Raw genomic sequence first — 22,269 nt, 5'->3', positions numbered from 1 at the left:
TACGATTTTAACGAGTGTCCTACACTGCTTGTCCCCTATTCCTTTACTATATTACAAGGTCACTAGCTATTCATGCCACAACCTACTTCTTGACTAATCAGGTTAAAATAACATTTTCTTCTCTGCTTGTTCTATGTAATTTGGAACTTCAGTTGTGCTGTACTGTTTTCCAGCTGGCTCTTAGCATGCCAACTATTTGCAGAAACGGTCACTGTCGTTCCATTTTGTTTTTACATCAAAATTGTAGATTTGTTTCTTCCGACCTTATCTTTACCTCTTCCTGAGGTCTTAAAACTTGCCTTAGAATGTACTAGGAATCCAGAATAACTAAGCGATGAGATGTATTCTAGGTCAGGGTGACCACAGGAATCAGTCATTTCAACGACCCAAGACGCAGATTATGTACAAATAGATCTCAGAAGCACAGGGCTGGAAAGAACCTCACAAGATTGTCTAGGCTATTCCCTGGCCTCCGGACAAGCCAACAACTTCAAACAGATGAGATGCTAACCTATATTTTAGAGAGAAGGGTGACCATGTCTTTAACCCTTTCTGGATTTAACAATCCATACCGCACGGGTTAAGTTATTCTTAGTTTTTGATGTAAATCCTTCCATTTAAATGCACACTCTCATTTTACTCGCTCATGGTTTCTCCCCATAGGAAACAAAGTAGGTTTCTCCATGTAAAATCCCACAGGATAAAGTAAAGGTTATTACATTTCGTGTTCTCTTTTCTAGAACATTCCTGACCATCTCAAGGTCCAAACCTTTGGGCTACTGGCCTCCCTCTTCAGCAGGGAGAATGCAGACCCAGCTACTGCAGAAAAGCCTCCACAAGTCAAGCAGCACGGAGGACTGGCTGTCAGTCAGCACCAGCACACTAAAGACTTCTGAAAACCTGATCCCACCCACACCTTGATTTTGAACTTCTAGCCTCCCAAACTGTGGGGCAACAAACTCCTGTTGGTTTAACCAACCCATCTGTGGGCTTTTGTCATGGCAGCCCTGACAAATGAAGACAGTTTTCAAAGCAACTGAAGAAAAACTACCCCTACTACACAAAGTTATATATCCTTCATGTCACCAAATATATCTTTTCTATTGCATCTACTGTAGAACCCACCAGGGGTAAACCCCCAATTGTTTTTTGCTGATTGGCAATGACTATTTAAACTTGATGCTCAGAGACTCTTCCATGAAGTTTTCAAAAGAACTGGCATTTTGATCTCTATGTTTTGAAAGACACTATACATACTGGCTCTGCAACAGAAATTGTAGGCTAAGATGTTATTTTGTTTTGTTTTAGGAGGTACCAGGGATTGAACCCGGGACCTCATACCCGGGAAGCAGGCACTCAACTGCTAAGCTACCCCTTATGATGCTGTCTTTTTTTTTTTAAGATTTATTTTTTATTTCACCCCCACCCCCAATTTCTGCTTCTCCGTGTCATTCGCTATGTGTTCTTCTGTGACCGCTTCTATCCTTATCAGTGGCACTGGGAATCTGTGTTTCTTTTTGTTGCATCATCTTGTTGTGTCAGCTCTCTGTGTGGGCAGCACCATTCCTGGGCAGGCTGCACTACCTTTCGCGCTGGGCGGCTCTCCTTATGGGGTGCACTCCTTGCGCGTGGGGCTCCCCTACGCGGGGGCCACCCCTGCGTGGCAGGGCACTCCTTGCACACATCAGCACTGCACATGGGCCAGCTCCACATGGGTCAAGGAGGCCCGGGGTTTGAACCGCAGACCTCCCATGTGGTAGGCAGATGCCCTAAACACTGGGACAAGTCCGCTTCCCTATGATGTTGTCTTAAAGCAGCCCCCCTTTCCCCCAAGATGACAGAAAGATCAGCTACTGTCAGTGGGTAATGGGGCTCCCTCTGCTTGTGAGGTTCTGTGCGTCTCCACGGTCAGGGTGATGCCTGCAAGAAATGGACATGGGTGGAAACTGCTGTAATTATGACCTCCACTTACTATTAAGCCATGTGCCTTGCTTAGTTCCCAAACTCCTAACTGGTGTTTCCCACTGCCTGGTGCTTATCCTAGGATCTAGGGGAAAAGAAGCAGGTCTCTCGAGGACAGGCTGACAACTTTGACCTTGTGAAACAACCCTGAGAGCACTACGCAAATCTCTTCTGCATTCGCAAGCCTCCTCCTTGCAGACGGTTGGCTCTACCCTGTATCAGTTCACAGAGCAGCATCAGGCTTCACAGCCGCCTGGAGAGTGAGCCAGCGTGCCCACTGGTGTGGCTCGGCTATGTTAGGGCAGATCCATTCCTGGGAAACAGGCCATTCTCTGGCTACCGCCAAACACTCCAAGGTCACTTCCGAAGCCCAAGATTCCCTGAGCTTCCCATGGCAGAGCTCGCCTGTCCCATCAATGCATCTGATTCCGGGCAAAACCGGGTTACCACTTTACTATAACTGGAAAGACTGAGGACACTCATGAGGAAATGCAGGGAAGGGCTATTAAAAGAAGGATTTATCGGGAAGTAGACTTGGCTCAATGGACAGAGCATCCACCTACCACATGGGAGGTCCACAGTTCAAACCCAGGGCCTCCCCACCCATGTAGAGCTGACCCATGAGCAGTGCTGATGCACACAAGGAGTGCCCTGCCACCCAGGGGTGTCCCCCACATAAGGGAGCCCCATGTGCCAGGAGTGCGCCCAGGAGAGCTGCCCAGTGCAAAAGAAAGTGCAGCCTGCCCAGGAGTGGCACCGCACACACGGAGAGCTGACACAACAAGATGACACAACAAAAAGAGACACATTTTCCTGGTGCCGCTGACAAGAATAGAAGCGGTCACAGAAGAACACACAGCAAGTGGACATAGAGAGCAGACAATGGGGGGTGGGGAGAAATAAATAAATCTTAAAAAAAAAAGGATTTCATATTTTTGCCATCAGCATGACAGCCTTATTTAGAGCTCAGTGGCACAGCTAGTTAAGATTTGTGCAATGACAGTCTTTGCTAAACAGACAATGGCAAGTCTAGACCATCCTAATAAAAGTGTCCCTTCAGGGCAACTTCTAGCTTTAAGAAGAATTCTGTCAGAACCCCCAAGTGAAATTTCATTCCTCACTCTGGCCAAAATACAGTACTATGTTGGGACTCTGGTATTCACTGAGAGGAATTCCAAGGAGACCCCAGAGACGGCACAAAGGGAAGCACAGGACCCAGCCCCGGGCGGGGCGACTCACTTGCTCGGCCTTTGTCAGCCTGGTTTTGTTGTGAATGTCCGACGTGACCAGGTTGAATCCGTGCTTCTCCGACAAGATCCGCAGGAGCAGGACCACCGTGCGGCTCCCACATTTGCCCACTCTGTTGTACACCACCTGGCTCGGGAAAGGCAGGACCTGGGGAAAGAAGAGGGAGCAGGTGGGAGACTTCCGCCGGCAGCGCAGCGACGGCACCCGACGGCGCAGGGCACGGGGCGCCCGGAACATGGGAACGAGCGGGGTCTGTGCTAAGGGGGCGAGAGGACAGAAGTGGCCAACTACGAGGCCCTAATTCATCCTCCTAACGGGACCTGAGGGACATCCCTGGCCTTGCCGCGTGTCTGCGCTGAAACTTAACCTTGGTGAAGTCCATGCAGCCAAGGAGGTGAATCTTGAAGCTTCTGGGGCTTCAGGTGAAATAAAGGATAAGGAAGTATGTGCCTAACGATAATAACTTTCCAAAGTCATATTATGTTATTAGAACTACTTTGTAGAGTGTTCAAAGAAAAACAACTTTTAAAATCAAGATAAAAATCACTCATTTAGAGTGCACATGGGAAGTGGATTTGGCCCAATGGATAGAGCGTTCGCCTACCACATGGGAGGTCCAGGGTTCAAACCCAGGGCCTCCTTGACCCGTGTGGAGCTGGCCCATGCACAGTGCGGATGCATGCAAGGAGTGCCGTGCCACACAGGGGTGTCCCCCTCGTAGGGGAGCCCCACGTGCAAGGAGTGCATCCCTAAAGGAGAGCCACCCCACGTGAAAAATGTGCAGCCTGACCAGGAGTGGTGCCACACACACAGAGAGCTGACGCAGCAAGATGACGCAACAAAAAGAGACACAGATTCCCGGTGCCGCTGACAAGAATACAAGTGGACACAGAAGAACACACAGCGAATGGACAGAGAGAGCAGACATTGGGGGAGGGGGGAAGGGGAGAGAATAAATTAAAAATAAATCCTTAAAAAGAATAAATATAATGCATACCTTAGGGTTTTAAAATAAATAAATAAATAAATAATAAATAAAATGTATGGTTCAGTGGCTTTTGGCATTTTCGCCAAGTTGTGCAGCCATCACCACTAATTCCAGAACATTTTCATAATGCCAAAAAGAAACCCCATGCCTTTTAGCACTCACTCCCTTTTCCCCCGATTCCCCCGGAAACCGCTCATCTACTTGCTGCCTCCTCCTCGATAGATTTGCCTATTCTGGGTCTTTCCTAGAAATGAAGTCCTATAACACGTGGCCTCTGTGTTTGGCTTCTTTCACTTAGCACAGTGTTTTCAAAGTCATCCATGTTGTTCCTTTTATGGCTGAATGATATTCCGTTATATCGATATATGACATTTGGTTTATCCATTCATCGGTTGACGGATTTTGGATTGCTTCCACATCTTGGCTACTGGGATTAATGCTGCCATGAGCATTAGTGTTCAAGTTTTTGTGTGGACATAAATTTTCAACTTTCTTTGGTATATATCTAGGGGTGGAATTGGCATATGGTTACTCTTAGGTTTCAAAGCAGCTACACCATCTTACATTCCCACTAGAAATGTATGATGGCTCCAATTTCTCCACAATCTTGCCAACACTTGTTTTTGTCTTTTTTTCCCTTTAAATTATAGCCATCCTAGTGGGTGTGACATGGTTTCTCCTTTTGTTTTTGATTTGCATTTCCCTAATGACTAATAATGTTGAGCATCCTCTCGTGTGCCTATTAGCCTTTTGTATGTCTTTTTTGGAGACATGTCTATTCAGTTCTTTGTCCATTTGAATTGGGTTGTCCTTTAATTGTTGAGTTGTAGTAGTTATTTATATATTCTGGAAACTAGGCCTGTATCAGATATTTGACTAGAAAACATTTTCTCCCATTCTATAGAGCGCCTTTTCACTTTCTTGATAGTGTGCTTTGAAGCATGAAAGTTTTTAATTTTGATGAAGTCCAACTTAAATTTTTCTTTGTTTGCTTATGTTCTTTTTTAAATATATTTTTTTTTATTTTAAAAAGATATATAGATTACATATAAAGTTACATAAAAAAAATATAGGGGATTCCCATATGCCTCACTCACCATACCCCTCACTTTTCCCACATTAACAACTTCTTTCATTTGTGTGATACATTCAATGAACACATTTTGGAGCATTTCCACATAGCATGGTTTATAGTCTACATTGTAGTTTACACTCTCTCCCACTCCATTTGCAAATGTTCTTGGTATCGCATCTATGAAACCATTACCTAATCCAAGGTCACAAAGCTATACACCCACGTGTTCTTAGAAGAGTTTTAGAGTTTTAGTTCTTACATTTAGGTCATTGATCCATTTTGAGTTAATTCTGAATAAGGTGATAGGTAGAGTCTTTTTTGTGAGCATGCCCAGTTGTCCCAGCATCACTTGTTGAAAAACCTACTCTTTCCCCATTCATTTTTTTGGCATCCTTGTCAAAAGTCAACTAGCCATAAAGGTATGGGTTTATTTCAGGGTTCTTAATTCTAGTCCATTGATCTATACGTTTATCCAATGCCAGCAACACACAGTCTTGATTAGTGTAGCTTTGTTCTAAGTTTTGAAATTGGGAAGAGGGAGCCTTCCAACTTTGTTCTTTTTCAGGATTGTTTTGGCTATTTGGGGCCCTTTGCATGTCCTTAAGGATTTAAGATCAGCTTGTCAATTTCTGCCCAAAAGAAGCCAGCTGAGATTTTTTACAGGGATTGCATTGCATCTGTAGATCAATTTGGGAATATTGCCATTTTAACAATATTACGTTTTCAATCCGTGAGCACATGATGTCTTTCCTTTCATTTAGTAATGTACAAGTCTTACACTTTTTTTGTTAAATTTGTTCTATTTGATGCTGAGTGAAATTGTTTCCTTAATTTCATTTTGGATTGTTCATGGACACAAACACAATTATTCTTGTATAGTTATCTTGTATCCTGCAACTTGCTGGACTCATTGATTAGCTCTAATAGTTCTGTGGTTTTTTTGCATGTGAATTCCTTAGGATTTTCTATATATGAGGTCATATCATCTGCAAAGGGAGTTTTACTTCCTCCTTTCCAATATGGATGTCATTTATTTCTTTTTCTTTCCTACTTGCCCAATATCAATGATTTTGATACATTAAGATGAAAAGCATTTATGATTAAATATTTATCTTCCCAATGAAGATCTTAATTCAGTTTTGAATATTCAGCATTGAGCAACACTTGACAAATGGTGATCAAAGAAGTCCTTCATTCAGCACACACCCATACCAGGTCTGGAAAAGCCCAAAACTAAAGAAAACAGTACAGTATAAAAAGACAAATATACCCCAAATTTTCCTATAGTAGGTCACTTGAATTGTTGCTTTTATATATTAACTTCTTTTTCTGAAATACCTTGTCTATGGATCCCATTTTATAAACTTGGATCTTAAAGGCTAACTGTCATCACATTAAAATGTAAGAGTTATATCACTCGCTTAGCAACCAGTTGTGGACCACTGTGACATAATTTTCCCAGGATGTATTTTTTTCTTATACCTTGTTTCCTTCTGTGTCCTCGCTGGTGCCTAGAACGTGTATATAACGGTAGGTCCTTGGCAGCCTGGAGAGAGGCTGCTTAACACTAATAAACACAATCTTTCAGCTTCCATGTGAGACCCGGACAATCATCAAAGAGAGCCGCTCTCTCAGACCAAATGTTAATAAAAGGTCATCAGGGTAAAAAGATAACGAGTTGTAGTATGTTACTTTGACTTATGATTTAGAGAGGCCCCCAAAAAGCCAGTTCTCTGGCAATTATTGTGGAAGTTCAGCTCTTCAGAGTAACCAAGTATGTTCTTAGTTCGATTCAGCATAGAATTGGGCTTCATGCTTAATGTCAGCATACAGATGGTGATTAGGTTGGACTTCCCATGATAACCCAGCTACAGTCATGGCAGAACTGCCAAAACAAACACAAAGCTCAGTTCTTCTGGAGAAAGACACTGCTCCACAATTGGGGTGAAGACATTTTTCCCTTGTCTTCTAGCACAGCACTGAAGAGCAAAGGAGGATTTTTTATGTCAGGGTTTATGACCTGGAAGATGTGAATTGCTACAGATGTAAGTACTTTATTCCAAGAGCACAGGCATAGCTGCGAAGATTTAAATGAGGAATTGAGGCACTGATTGAATGATGGCTTGAATTATGTGCCCCCAAAAAGATATGCTGACGCCCTAACCCCCATTCCCTCAGAAAGTAACCTTCTTTGGAAATAAGGTCATTACAGATGGAATTAGTTAAAATGAGGTCATAACGGAGTAGGGTGTGCCCTGCCTCCAATCCGCGGAGTCCTTATAAGAATTGGAGAAGAGACACTGAGGACAGAAGGCCACGTGATCCCTGAGGCAGTGCTGAAAGAGCTCCCGCTGACTGCAGCAAACAGAGGTAGACGAGGCAAGGCAGTGAGACGAAGAGGTGAGAATCCTCACCTGCAGGTTTGCATGGCCCTGCCAGCAGCAGGGGCTCGGGAATTCCAGCCTCCAGAACTATGAGACCATAAATTCCTCTTACTTAAAGCTGCCATGTTTGTGGTGCTCTGTTTCAGTGGCTTTGTGGGTTTTGTTACATAGTATCTTAGAAAACGGAGACACTTGCCTAGAACACTTAGGGGAAAGAACTCACTATCTTTTGAATTCCTTGGGTCATCAATAACAGTAGCAAGTTTAGCATCTATCTGCTTCCTTTTGCTAATAAGGGAAGGTATTAATTTACCTTTAGGTTATTGGTCAATTTTTTTTAAAGATGTTAATTCTGACTTTTACGTTCACCTTCTAGGAAGGTCCCAACTAATGGTTCTAAATACTTGCTATTTAAAAAGAACACATATAAGAACAAAAATCTCTCCATTATTTCTGCAGTTTTATCTACATTAATATTCAAAAAAAAAGAAGGAGAGCATGGCACCCCACTTGGCTTTCATCGCTATCACTTCTCTAAGCCCCAACGTGCAGCTAAGTGGTCTGACCACAGAGCTGGAAAATGTGTTTCCACACGAAGCTTCTGGAATCAGCTTTGTGACCTTGAAAGTCAACATGATGTACAAGCACAAACAAATCTCTCTCAGATGTCAACATTCTCTAAAAAAGCCCATGAGATGCCCTGAGAATCAGCAAATTAGACAGCCTAAATCAATGTGCTGGTATCGGACAAGGTGTTTAAATTAACAACAGCAAATTGACTCATCCCTGCTTTTTGTAGAACCAGAGCTTGTCCTCTGAAGGTCTGCTTTACAAACCAATGTCATCTTTTATCTGCAGTGTTCTTCCTAGGAAGAAAGCGCAGAGACTGGTGTATGGGGAGGGCTGGCCTTGTCCTTGGCTCTGTTTCACGTGACTCCCAATCCTTGCTAACGCTCCTGATTGCCTTTTACCCCAACTGTGCATTTTTCTAAAAGCTTAAAGGGTCAATCAGTGTAAGAATTATGAATAGGACCTGCCGTGGCTCATCTCCCTCCCACAGGTCACAGATTCACAAGTCAACTGATTTGAAGTCTAGAAGGTACTGAGAATAATCCATCTCTTCAAATCCCTTCCCCACCCCCCCCCCCACAACTCTATCACCCCCAACCCAGTCCAATCAGTCTCGAACTTGATGAGGAGCTTTCATTACATTATGTCATTCTGTCCTCTCATAATCCCTGTGCAGGCGGCGGACTTGGCCCAGTGGTTAGGGCGTCCGTCTACCACATGGGAGGTCCACGGTTCAAACCCCGGGCCTCCTTGACCCGTGTGCAGCTGGCCCATGCGCAGTGCTGATGCGCGCAAGGAGTGCCCTGCCACTCAGGGGTGTCCCCGCATAGGGGAGCCCCACGTGCAAGGAGTGTGCCCCGTAAGGAGAGCGCCCAGCACGAAAGAAAGTGCAGCCTGCCCAGGAATGGCACCGCACACACAGAGAGCTGATGCAACAAGATGACGCAACAAAAAGAAACACAGATTCCTGTGTCACTGACAACAACAGAAGCGGACAAAGAAGACACAGCAAATAGACACAGAGAACAGACAACTGGGGTGGGGGGGGAAGGGGAGAGAAATAAATTAAAAAAACAAATCTTTAAAAAAAAAATTCCCTGTGCCAATACACAGTATTATCATCTCTAGATGAGGAAACCGAGGGCCAGAGAGTTCTTTTGGCACTTTCAGTGTCACAAAGTTAAAAAGTGGCGTGTCACAAAGTTGAAAAGAATGCTCACAGCTCTCCTCACTCCTAAGGTGACCCACTCTCTCACATATTGTAATATCAAATGGCGAAAAGGATTGTTTGTTTGACTTCTGCAATCGAGAGACTATTTTTTATGTCTTGAATGTTTCTAACCTCATTAAAAGCTATTTGTCAAGTCACCTATGGCACTCAGCATCACCGGCCATTACTCATCTGTTACCCAACTCTCTAGAATGCGCACGTGGAACCAACACGAGTCCATCGGCCTCTCTTTTTCCTTCCCGAGGACTCATTCTAGAGAGCGAATGGAAGTCTAGAGCGTCAAGCAGCTAATGGGAGAATAAGAGGATGTGGTTTTCTCTTCCCTCCTTCCCATAACATCACGGGCAGGCATTGAAGACAGCCGCCTCGGATACCACGAACTTCCACTAGGAAAGGCAAAACTCAAGGAAGCCATGAACTCTAGTAACGTGAACATGAACTCCAAAGTCACTTGAAATGTCTATCAAGACAAGTAGATACTCTTAAATGAGAAACCTAATGACTATGAAGAGACTTTAAAAGACCTCTGAAGATCAAACTCAAAATCTTCATTTGCACGGTGGTGATGGCAGAAAAAAAAATTGTAACACAATAATTCATATATTATTTATATTGTAATTCAGCACTGTATTATTTTTGAATGCAGTTAAAGGAGGGAGTTTTAGGTTGTAGGTTGTACACATGCTCCTAGAATTAAAAAACTTAAAAAAAAAAACAAAACAGGACTGTACAACAAAAACAGTGAACCCTAACCAAAAAAAAATCCCCATTTTCTTCGACAGATATTCGCCAACTGCCAGGCAGAAAATCACATCACCAAGTCGAACAGTCCCCTAATTCTTAATGCTTACTCTTTTGGTGTCCTATAAAGAAGTACACAGCAAAAGCCCTCCCCGGCTCTCCCCAAATGATTCTTCATTCTTGGCAACTCTGGTTATATCAATGTTATGTCTGTGGTTTCTATTTTATGGCCAATTTGTAAAAGTGAAAGGGCTCCAAAATATTTCACTCCCTGAATTATATATTTTTATGTTGCCTGCCTTGTAAGTTCTGCAAATGCCACAAATCCCCATGGCCTGGCAGGCCTACATGCAGCTGCCAAATAAACAAAATCTTTCCAAACTCAAGAGCACAACAGTAATTACCGCCAGATGACATCCACATCTCAATAGCTCCTCCCTGGTTCGAAATGAGAAGGGGAGAGAAAGACTTTCTAGGTAGAAAGCAAACGTGGTCTGGATGGAGACGCCCAGGGCCTAAGTCCATAGAACCCCCTGGAGCTTGGCATTGCTGGAAACGCCAACATCGGCTCCGCTCTGGAGTCTTTGCAAGATGGAACTCATGGTCCATCGTGAAGTCTTTGCAGGATGGACCTTACAGAGCTGCAGTTCCCCAATGGCTACCTACCTACCAGAATTACCAGTGGAACCGATGGACGTGCAGATTTCCAGGCCCCGAAGACCAACTGACTCAGAAAGTGTAGGGTGAGGGTCAGGAATCTATTTCTAAAAGCAACCCGGGGACTCTGCAGCCACCGGATCCACCCACCTAGAGAGCACCCCAGCTCTGTGCCAAGTGGCCAGTGGGCCCCTGTGGCACCATGAGGGACCGAGGCAGGGGGAGGGCTCCCTGGGTGATCCCCGAGGGGTCTGGGTGAAAGGCGCTGCCGGGCCATCCTTGGGGTCTCACTGGCATGATTCCCCGTTCACAGCGCAGTGAACGTCCATTCACCCAGGCTGGCTGGAGGAAGGGTGCTCAGGTTATGGGACATTTGTGCTAACCATGGTCAGAGCATTCAGCCCTTGATACTGACTGGATTTCTGAATGTGACTGGTCTTGCTGTGACAGAGAAAATCGCACTTTGTGATTTCACAGCACCTCGGGCTCACGTTAACGCCAGCGGGAGAAAGAGTCAGGGCCGGGGCTGGTCAAGGCCTGAACTCAGGGGCAAGCGCTACCACCCACTGTCCAGCTGGCCTCGAGCAGGTCAGAGCCATTCACTCATCCTCCCTGTAAATTCTCTAGGTCACTGTGATGCTGGAGACCACCCCACTCACACCTTTGGGCCTCAGTTTCCCCATCTGTAAAAGGGGAGGTTGGGTTATTACCCAATAAATGATGTTGTCTCTGAAGCTCTTCAAATTATTCATTTTTGACCCATACTGTTATCAAGATATAACCTGGGTACTGAAAACAGTGACGCAAACAGACATTTGTACATGAATGGTCATGGTGACATTATTCAGAGTTGCCAAAAGATGGAAACAACCCAAGCGTCCATCAACCAATGAATGAATAAACAAGATGTGATAATACATACGACGGACTACTATGCTGCTGTAAGGAGAAATGAAATTGGGACACATATGACAACCTGAATGAACCTTGGGGACATTATGCTAAGTGAAATAAGCTAGATACAAAAGGACAAAAATTGTATGGTCCCATTAACATGAACCAAATACGAAGAACAAACACATGGAGTTACAACCAGGACTACAGGTTACCAGGAGCTAGGATGAGGACTGAGAAGGGCTACTGATGCTTAACATATGTAGACTTTTCAATTAGCTTGACTGTAAAAGTGTGGAAATGGACAGAGTAGAACAAACAGCTGGTTTCTAAATGGGACTGTGGCTGAAAGGGGTAGTCTAGGAATGTAAATGTCAATTGAAAGAAAGCTAGAGAATAATCTAGGGACTGAATAACAGTGACCCCAGAGGTGGGATGAGAATTGTGGTTAATAGTTCGAAACAAGAATGTTTTTCTATGAACTAGAACAAACATACATCACTATTACAAGGGGGTAAGAATACAGTGATGCATGGGGAAAATACAATTAATGTAACTTAAGGACTGTTGTCAACAGCAGTATCAAGGTGCTATATCAATGCCAAGGGTCAATGATGGGAGGTATGGGATTTTTTCTTTCGGACTAAGGAAAACATTCAAAGGTTTACTGGGGTGATGACTACACAACTCTGTGATGAAAATGAGAGCCACTGAGTGTACGCTTTGGATAGACTATGCAAGGCATGGGGCTGTATAACACAGCGAACCAGTGGTGGAAGGCAGACTGAGGTTAACGGTACAAATATGAGAATGTTCTCTCATGAATGATAACAAATGTACAATACTAATACATGGTGCTAAAATAGGGGGAGTATGGAAAAATATATCAAGTGTATGCTATGGACTGGTGGTGATAGTCTGATGATGCTCTTTCATGAACTGTAGCAAATGTTCCACAACAATGCAAGGTGTTGGTAGAGGGGTGATGTCCAGGAATTCTGCCCATTATGCCTGATCAATTTGTAAGCTCACAAACTTCTCTCATTAAAAAAGGAAAAAAAGATATAATCTGGGCATTCATTAAAATACCCAAACTAGATTTTATTATGTTTCCTTGTCAATTAGGTTCCAGCTGAGTGGACATTCACAGTTCTCTTTTGGAAGCTCTGGCATTTTCGTTCACGTCCTGCTCTTGTTGGAGTTGTCACCTAATAAGTCTACATTGATCTTTCCCTTAGCATCTTTCTCTTCCCTGTCACAGGGTTAATCCCTTCAGACTCCTTGAATCTTTGGCGACCATCACCGAAGTTCACAAAGGGCTCCGGCCTCCTGGCAATGCTCCCAGAACTCAGCAGTGATTGATTCATGCCTGAATTTGCCCATCGAGGCAACCTAAGTCCTCTGCCAGAAGCATCTCTGTTTCTAATCACTGTCCTCTCTCTTTGTTCTAGAGAACAAAATGCAAGAGCCCTCGTTTATGGAAAGCATCTCCTATTTTCCCCCGTTGCCCTACCTCCTGAATCGAAGGCTCTTTCCACCCACAGCTCTCAAATGACCTCCTTGCTTCCTTCTAATCATGCACAGCCCACCTTCTCCCAGAAGCCTTGCAAATATGGTCCTGATGCTTTCCCTTTTTCCCCTGCTCCTACTTGAATCAAGTCCAACTCTAATGCTATCTCCAGAAAGATAAACAGCTATAAATCTTTTATGAGTCAATCTGCTTTATTCCTCTAATAAACTGGGTCTATCTGTTATGATGTGCAGGGGATAATGAATAAATAGATCTGCCTAGTCAATAGACTGATTCTATCGGAAAGAAAATAATATTAAATGTCATTTCAGAAACCGATGTTCTCGTATGTATCCTTATGAATGGATGTTATTCTAGTTGACTCCTAAAGCTATCAAAGAGGTCCATCATTTTTTTTTCTTAACGCTCATTGAATTTTGGAACACTTTTATTTGTTACAGGAGAAAAGTATGCGTTTGTAAATATTCCTTCCACTGTGGTGTCTCTAATATCCTCATCTCCATAATATACATTATTACGCTGCTCCCAGGAACATGGGACCCCTGCATACCATAACGAATCCTCGTACAGAGAAGCAATTTTCACAAGGAGCCAGAAGTAATTTTTTAGATGTGATGGGTAAGCTCTCATAGTTGGAACTTTGAAGTACACTCCAGAAAAAAAAAAAAAAGACATCTGCTTTGATTAAAAACTCAAATTTCAGGTGATCCTGGGTGACTGCTAAAATGTCATGGACCAGAAGATGGACATTTCCAAATTTCAAAAGAAAAAAATGCGAACGGTGCCTCAAAAAGAGGCCAACTCTCTTTTAACACTGCCACGCTCTTTGTGCAACCTCCTCTGGCAAGTCCACAAATCAGAGACAAGAGGAGGTACACAAATGGCGTTTTTCACTGCGATGGAATGTTACTGTTTCTTAAATTCAAACCTCGATTCAGTCCACAGAAAACTGAGCCCGGGGAATACTCGTAAGCTTGGCAGACAAGAGCAAAGAAGTTCAAGTGCCACAAATACGAGCCACAAGCAGAACACAGAACAAACGGTGGAGAGGACAACTTCAGCCTCTCTGGGACTTGGTCTCGCGATTCCGTTTGTCTGGCAGCCCCTGGCCACCCTTCTAAGGACCCCGTACACCTCTCCATGGCTTCTGTCATCAAAATGGAATGGAGAGACCCCAGGGAGCGTCTCCACAGTTGCTTCCCCGTCTAACCCGTCTCTGTGCACGTGAATGTCCCGTCTCCACATACGGTGTCCCTTCATACAGGGACACTGTATATCACATTGTCACAATAAAGCAAGATTCATGTAGCTATTTCTGATACTTTCTTCTATGCAGTTTTTTTTTTAAGATTTTATTTTTTATTTATTTCTCTTCCCTTCTCGCCCCCGCCCCGAGTTGTCTGCTCTCTGTGTCCATTTGCTGTGTGTTCTTCTGTGACCACTTCTATCCTTACCAGCGGCACTGGGAACCTGCGTTTCTTTTTGTTGTGTCATCTTGTTGTGTCAGCTCTCCGTGTGTGCGGTGCCATTCTGGGCAGGCTGCACTTTCTTTCGCACTGGGCAGCTCTCCTTACGGGGCGCACTCCTTGCGCGTGGGGCTCCCCTACGCAGGGACACCCCTGCGTGGTAGGGCACTCCTTGCACGCATCAGCACTGCGCATTGGCCAGCTCCACACGGGTCAAGGAGGCCTGGGGTTTGAACCGCGGACCTCCCATGTGGTGGGCGGACACCCTATCCATTGGGCCAAGTCCGCTTCCCTCTATGCAGTTTTAGTTTCCCAAAGCTGCCCTAGTACAACACCATAAACCAAGTGACTTAAAAAAACAGGATTTGACTGTCAATGCCGGAGGCCAGAAGTCCAAATCAAGGTGCTGGCAGGACCGTGCCCACTGGAAACCAGTGGAAGATTCTTCCTTGCCCCACCTCAGGTTCTGGCAGTTACCGGCAATCCTTGGCACACCTTGCTTGTAGCTGCGTAACTCATCTCTGCCTCTGTATCTGCATTCCCAGCTTCTCCCTGGTGTCTTGCTGTGTATATCCCAGACTTCCTCTTCTTCTTGTCTGGACCCCAGTTATATTGGATTACAACTACCCTGATCCCATTTGGCCTCATCTAAACGAATCACATCTTTAAAGAGGCTACTACCAGGGAAACAGATGTGGCCCAATCCCATCTACCATACAGAAAGTCCAGGGTTCGATTTCCAGGGCTGCTTGGAGAGTTGGCCACGTGGAGTATTGGCCCACATGGAGAGCTGGTGCAGCAAGATGACGCAACAAAAAGAGACAGACACAGAGGAGAGACAATAAGAGATGGAGCAGAACAGGGAGCTGAGGTGGTACAAGAGATTGAGGGCCTCTCTCCCTCTCCGGAAAGTCCCAGAATCGGTTCCTGGTGCCACCAAAAGAGAAGACAAACAGACACAGAACAACAGAGCAGACAGTAAGCACAAAAGGGGGGGGGGGGGAAGGGAAAAATAAAAAAATCTTTAAAAAAAAAAGATGCTACTTCCACATGAGGTCACAATCTGAGGTAGTGGGGGTGAGTGAAATTGTGTCCTTTTGGGAGATCCAATTCAATCCATAAAAGCCATGTGTGTGTAATGATCCAAAATCCTCCTTACACAAGAATTCTGAGAATGAGAAAAGTGTGGACTTCCAGTAAGAGTAAGGTCCTCCAACTAGTTCTAGATCGGGAGTAGTTCCATTTTTAGTATTAATCAATTCAATTAACATTTTACATGAACTTGTGGGATAGAATATGAAATTTTTTAAAAATGCATTTGGGTAGGTATTCTATGCACCAGACCCACATAACTTAGTTTGACTCTCTTTTCAGGCTTATGTCACATTTCCTCTGCTTAATTATGCATTATCTATGAACTAAGCAAGGAGAGATCCTTTATTTTATATAAACTTTTTTTAAGATTATTTATTTATTTATTTCTCTCCTCTTCCCCTCCACCCCGGTTGTGTGTTCTCTGTGTCTATTTGCTGCATCTTCTTTGTCCGCTTCTGTTGTTGTCAGCGGCACGGGAATCTGTTTCTTTTTGTTGCATCATCTTGTTGTGTCAGCTCTCCATGTGCGCGGCACCATTCCTGGGCAGGCTGCACTTTCTTTCGCACTGGGCGGCTCTCCTTATGGGGCACACTCCTTGTGCGTGGGGCTCCCCTATGCAGGAGATACCCCTGAGTGGCACGGCACTCCTTGTGCACATCAGCACTGTGCATGGGTCAGCTCCACATGGGTCAAGGAGGACTCGGCTTTGAACCGCAGACCTCCCATGTGGTAGACGGACGCCCTGACCACTGGGCCAAGTCCGCTTCCCTATTTTATATAAACTTTTAAGTCTGCCCTCAAGTTATGATTTATTGATTTATATTTCTCCTATTCTATTTTGGTTTAAAAATGGATACTCTGAAGGCCAGTCTAAAATTACAGTAGTTACAGCGCAAGTGGAGGGGATGTATTGGTTATCAATTGGAGGTTTCATAATTTATAACATGTATTGTTGGCTTAAGCCAAAACTTCAATTTAGAATTGTCTCATTTGGATGTTACTTAGCGGGGAAAGAGTCACAAGAGAACATCAGGGTGTGGAAGGAGTGGTTTCCAGCCATCCTTGGCTCCAAGACGCCTCTCTTGTAGAAGCACTGGGCGAAGACTTGAAAAACGAAAGCCGAAAAACACCGCTCCTGTTGAACCACGTCAGTTTTTTCCACTTAAAAGCATGAATCTAAATTTTAGTTTCTGGAGTATGAACTTGTAGAAAGAAACATATTATTGAAATCAAATGACCACAGGTTGACTGCCTTAGCTACCCCGAAGGTTCTTCGTAACATAACTGACCATTTAAAATAGTGTTACAGGGAGCGGGTATATCTCAGTGGCTTGAGCGCCTGCTTCCCATGTACGAGGTCCCGGGTTCAATCCCCGGTACCTCCAGAAGAAAACAGTGCTACAGTAGCACCCCCAATGCAGAGGACGGACAGGGGGTGCCCCTGGGAGTTGCCCTCTCTTGCCTCTAGGAGCATCCCCTTCCCCCACCACCATATGAACTTCCTCCAGGGGCACAAGAATTGGGTGGGATGTTGAGAATTCTGTGACTACGTTCCACCAAGAGTCGCTGAGGGCCGGTCATTTGTTTAGAGGCAAGGAGTTAATCAATTGTGATTATGCAATTGCCTGCCTACCATCTGCCTTTCCTTCTCGTCGTCCCTTGAGTCCAATGTGATGCCCGGTGCAGACCGGCTCTCCAGCAACGGCTGTGGATGAGTGGACATAGCAAAGGCTGGGTCAGGTTCCTGGCCCTGGGTGACCTCACAACTTAAGAAGGGAACAAGCAGGATCAGTGCGCGTGCTTAAAGCCGGTGGCAGGTGCCCTACGGGGGACAGGGGAAAGTGGGGGATGAACTCGGCCAGGGGGCTCAGGAGGGCTTCACAGAGCACATGGCCCTCCAGCTGAGTCTTGGTCATTATCACTCAAAGTTACATACTTCAACCCACTCGTTCTCCCTTTGCCAAAGTACACCGACCCAACTCCTGTTGCTTTGAATGAATAAGGAAATCCCTCGCCGTCCACACCTGGGTTGGCTTTGTGGAGTTGGTTTATTGCATTTTTCATATTAATGTGTCTGTGTATGTACATGAGAGATGTCCATGAGTGTGTACGAAAGAGATGGTCAGGGAAGTGGACGTGGTTCAACTGACAGAGCGTCCGCCTACCACATGGGAGGTCCAGGGTTCAAACCCAGGACCTCCCGACCCGTGTGGTGAGCTGGCCCACGCCCAGTGCTTATGCACGCAAGGAGTGCCATGCCACATGGGGGTGTCCCCCGCATAGGGGAGCAACACACCAAGGAGTGTGCCCCACAAGGAGAGGCACCCCGTGTGAAAAAAGTGCAACCCACCAGGAGTGGCACCGCACACACGGAGAGCTGACACAGCATGATGATGCAACAAAGAAAGACACAGTTTTGCAGTGCCACCAGATAATGCAAGTGGACGCAGAAGAACACACAGTGAATGGACAGAAAGAGCAGACAATGGGGGGCGGGAGGGAAGAGAAATAAATAAAATAAATCTTAAAAAAAAAAAGGAAAAAAGAGATAGTGACATGTTGTGTATGTTGCATGTGTGATATCTGGAGAAAACTCATCATGCAAAATTTGCCAACTCTAACTAGAATTGCCCCTTTATTTCCTCTGGGCTTAGAGAGGTGAAGCAGGCAAAGCAAGGAGCTGCCAGCCTCCTAGAACAACTGGCTTACACATGCTAAATTAGAACATCCATGTCTTTATGTTACATACATCTGCATACATTGGTAAGGAAGCTTTGGGCTGTGGGTAATATAAAACCCAATTCAAAATGGCTGAAACAATAAATAAAATGCATTCTCTACCAAAACAGAATTCTGAGGTATGAAGGATTTAGGATTCACTTCATATTTTTGTTCCATCTTGTTCTGCCATCCTAGTATGTTAGCATTGTCCTCTCACCAGCTTTCCTCATATTGCCTGATGGCTGCTGTGATTCCAGCCATCATATGTGGAATGACAAAGCCCTGGGGAAGAAAGGGCTGTCTTTCCTAGGTGCCTCCTATGAGAGATGAAATCTTTCCTAGAAGCCTCTGGGCAAATTTCCCCATATGTTTCCTGGATCAAATCTAAATTATCGGCCCACACTTCAGCAGCTAACCACTGTCAAAGGAAATGAGACAAGCATGACAAGCTTGGCTGAAGCAGGATTCACCCTTGAATTGGGGATGGGATCACCTTCCCCTCAGCGTAAAGCATGAACAAAGTCAGATTTCTGCTCGAGGAGGAGGCAGTGGGGGTATGGTGGGTGTGCAGTTAGAAATCAATCAAGTCCTCTGTACCCCGTTTCTCAAAAGACCTACTGTTCTTGCTTCTTCTACTTCCCTCGTCTGCAGAAGGAGGAGGACGAGCAGCAGGCACAGAGCATTTCTAAACACACAACAAGGGGTACTTTCTTGTTGTGTCTCATAGACCCCACCATCCACTTCCCCGCACAGGCAGACGCTGGCTGGAAGCTGGAGAAGGGGAGAGATGAAATACAAGCCCACATACCTAAAACGGCGTCCCTCCCTGCTTCCCACGCAGTGAAACGAGGTGGAGAATTAGCAACGAGGTGAACTCAAGCTGCAAGAGTAATTCCATGCGGGATCCAGAATGCATCGGGTATTTTTAGCTAGAGATGGAAATGAGATACTCAAAGCGCTCTCAGATGAAGAAACGCCGACACGCCGGCACGCTGGGGTCCCTGCACGAGACATCAGCGGTGAATTACTCTTGCTCGGGTGTGGCAGGTACCCCAGACCCAAGCCACACCCGCGCATCTGGGCACGGGGAGCCCCTCTCCACGCTGTCCGTAGACAGGGCTGTTTTTGTTTCCATTGGTTACTTCGAGCCGGCTAAACAGATTTCCACAAAGACAGACCCATTTCCTAGAGGAAGCTGCTGTCGTATTCAGGCCAGCAAATAAACCCTGTCAGTACCTGCCATCGGTCAGGATTTTGGTAAGTGGGAGGGAGAAAGAGGAAATCACTTGGCAGTGCAACATCTGCCACATCTGTCCTTATACCTGGAGGTCCCTTTCCCCCATTTCTTTGATGTAAAACCTCTGGTCTCCTAGGTGACGATCTAAGAGTTGGGCTTGATCTGCCAGGAAGAAAATGCTTGTTAGGAAAGCTCAGGCTAAGTCAGATCGATGTGGTAAAATAAGTTTAAAACGAGGCAAGAGCCAGAGGGTGTCAGAGATCCCGCAGCTGCTCCCGCTGGGGGTGTCCAGAGCAGCAGGGAGGCACTCTGTCCTTGCAGACGGGACCACCACCCATCTGGGCAGGTCTGGGTTCAGCTCATGTCCAGTCCATGGCCCTGATGTCCGGTGCCTCCACTCCAGAGTCACCAGGGGCTACGTCCCCAAACAAGAGCCCATCCAAGTCTCCCCACAGGCTGGCTGAAGGAAACGATACGTGAGGAAGGCTGCCAGAAGGGCGCAGAGCTCATTTGTGTGGACACGCTGGAATTTTCATCTTGGGCTGAGCCGGGTCATCAGAAAGCTCTAAAGGGCCATGGTGTCCAGTGGCCCCTGGAACTGCTTTGACTGAGTGACAGATGCGGGCAGGTTGATAAAAGGGCCGTGTAAGACGCGGTGTCACGTAATCCAGCCCTGCGTTCGTGGCAGGGAGATAACGTTTTGTCTTCTGAATTCCTCATTTTGGGTCGCATCAAGGCTATTATTGGCTAAGGCCACACAAGCGCTGTCTCATTTCGTTTTCAAGAATAAACCCAAAATGATGAACTTGAAATACCCAACATCAAAGATGAAAAAGCTGAGAATTAGCTCAATCGATTGGGCTCCCATCTACCATATGGGAGGCCCTGGGTTCATGTCCCGGGGCCTCCTTGTGAAGGCAGGCTGGCCCGCATCCACAGAGAGCTGACAGCCCGTGCCTGCGTAGAGCTGGCACAGCAAGATGATGCAACAAAGGGAGACAAGCAGACACAGAAGAACACGCAGCGAATGGACAGAGAGAGCAGGCAGCAAGCAAGCGGCAAGGGAGGTGGGGAATAAATAAATAAACTTTTTAAAATTTAAAAAGCTGACAATTAGAGGGATTGAATCATTTGTCCAAGGTCCAAGAGCTGGCACGGAAGCCAAAACTTATGCTCTGTAACCCACCAAGTTAACCCCAAAAATGGGCGATTTCTGCTTCACAAGCAATGAGGACGTAAGGGCTTATGGTCTGGTTTTCCCTTTGGCTACCAGGAAACTCAGAATGAAAGATGCCCAACTCCAGCCATTTTCAAGAACATATGCTCTCTCTAGATTACAGCTTCTATTTTCATTCATCGTTTCCTTGGCCCTGCCACGTTTTCATTCATATTTTACCATTTTGTTTTCTATTTTTATGGACAGCCTCAAATAGTTTGATGAATATAAGAAGGTATTAAATAAACCAACTAACCAACAAAATACATTCCCATTACCATGCTGCCTGTTCCGACATCCCCTTGACTTTTCCTTCTTTGTCCATGGCCATCTCTACCAGACGGTGGATGCAAGTCTCACCCTGAAGTTCGGTTAATTTGGTTGACAGTAGTTTATTGCAATGAACACCAATTGTAGTAGGCCCTCTTTCTGCTAACAGCATCTCGGTTTTCTCTTACGGGATAAGATTTGGGGAGCTGACCTCATCCTGTGCTTTGGGGGTGTGCTTTGAGCCAGGCAACCAGGGCACAGCAGCAGAGCTACGGGTCTGGGGCAACCAAGCTCAGGATTTTGGGGGCCTGTTGAAAACCAAGCTTTTGTTCCCACTCAGGTTGCTGAGTTGGGTGCAGGCTTGAGCCAGAGGGCGGCTGTTTAGCCACCAAAAGAGAGGCCTTACCTGAGAGCGCGGCTGCTCAGGAGCTGGGAGAGAACAGCAAGCCAGGTCGGAAGTGCAATTGGAGCCCCAGGATCCTGACCTGAGTCGGGTCAGTATATCATTTATTATGTGGGTCAGTATATCATCCCGGTCCCAAAATAACAGCCCCACACACAGGTTTTTGTGTTTGTTTTGTCTCAGCTGAGCCTTTATCCCTTACAACCAGGTGACTTGACCAATATTCTGAGAAACTGGACCAACAGGCCCACGTTGAGCCCGCATTCTTCCAACAAAGCTTATCCCAGCTCTCCTGGGCTACACTGACACCCCTCTTCTCAGAACTAAAATTCAGTCACGATCTGCTCCTAATAATTCATCCCTTAGTTTAGCGCACGATGACTTACATCAATCTTTAATGGGGCTTGCGGCCAAACCCCCCAACTTCACGCACTCACCAGTCTGTAAGTCCTCAACGTGTCGATTTCTTTTTTCTTCCCTCCCCCTGCCCCCAATATCTAGCAGAATACATAACAGGGATGCAAGAAGGAATGATTCATTAACCAATTATGATTGTGTTCCAGCTTCACGCTCTTCAGTG

The 22,269-nt window shown here is 45.5% G+C and overlaps 1 protein-coding gene across 1 annotated transcript in view; it reads right to left on the bottom strand.

Annotated features, from left to right (window-relative positions):
• Positions 1-22,269, bottom strand: part of UST (uronyl 2-sulfotransferase) — a 350,244-nt gene that overhangs the window by 138,475 nt on the left and 189,500 nt on the right. The window contains exon 3 of the mRNA XM_058289681.2: positions 3,202-3,357. Coding sequence (XP_058145664.1) covers positions 3,202-3,357 — 156 coding nt within the window. The remainder of the gene's footprint in view (positions 1-3,201; positions 3,358-22,269) is intronic.

Source organism: Dasypus novemcinctus, chromosome 28, assembly GCF_030445035.2.
Source record: "Dasypus novemcinctus isolate mDasNov1 chromosome 28, mDasNov1.1.hap2, whole genome shotgun sequence".
NCBI classification, from domain to species: Eukaryota; Metazoa; Chordata; class Mammalia; order Cingulata; family Dasypodidae; genus Dasypus; species Dasypus novemcinctus.
Note: the sequence above shows the minus strand (reverse complement) of the source record. Positions and strands in the feature narration are given on the sequence as shown.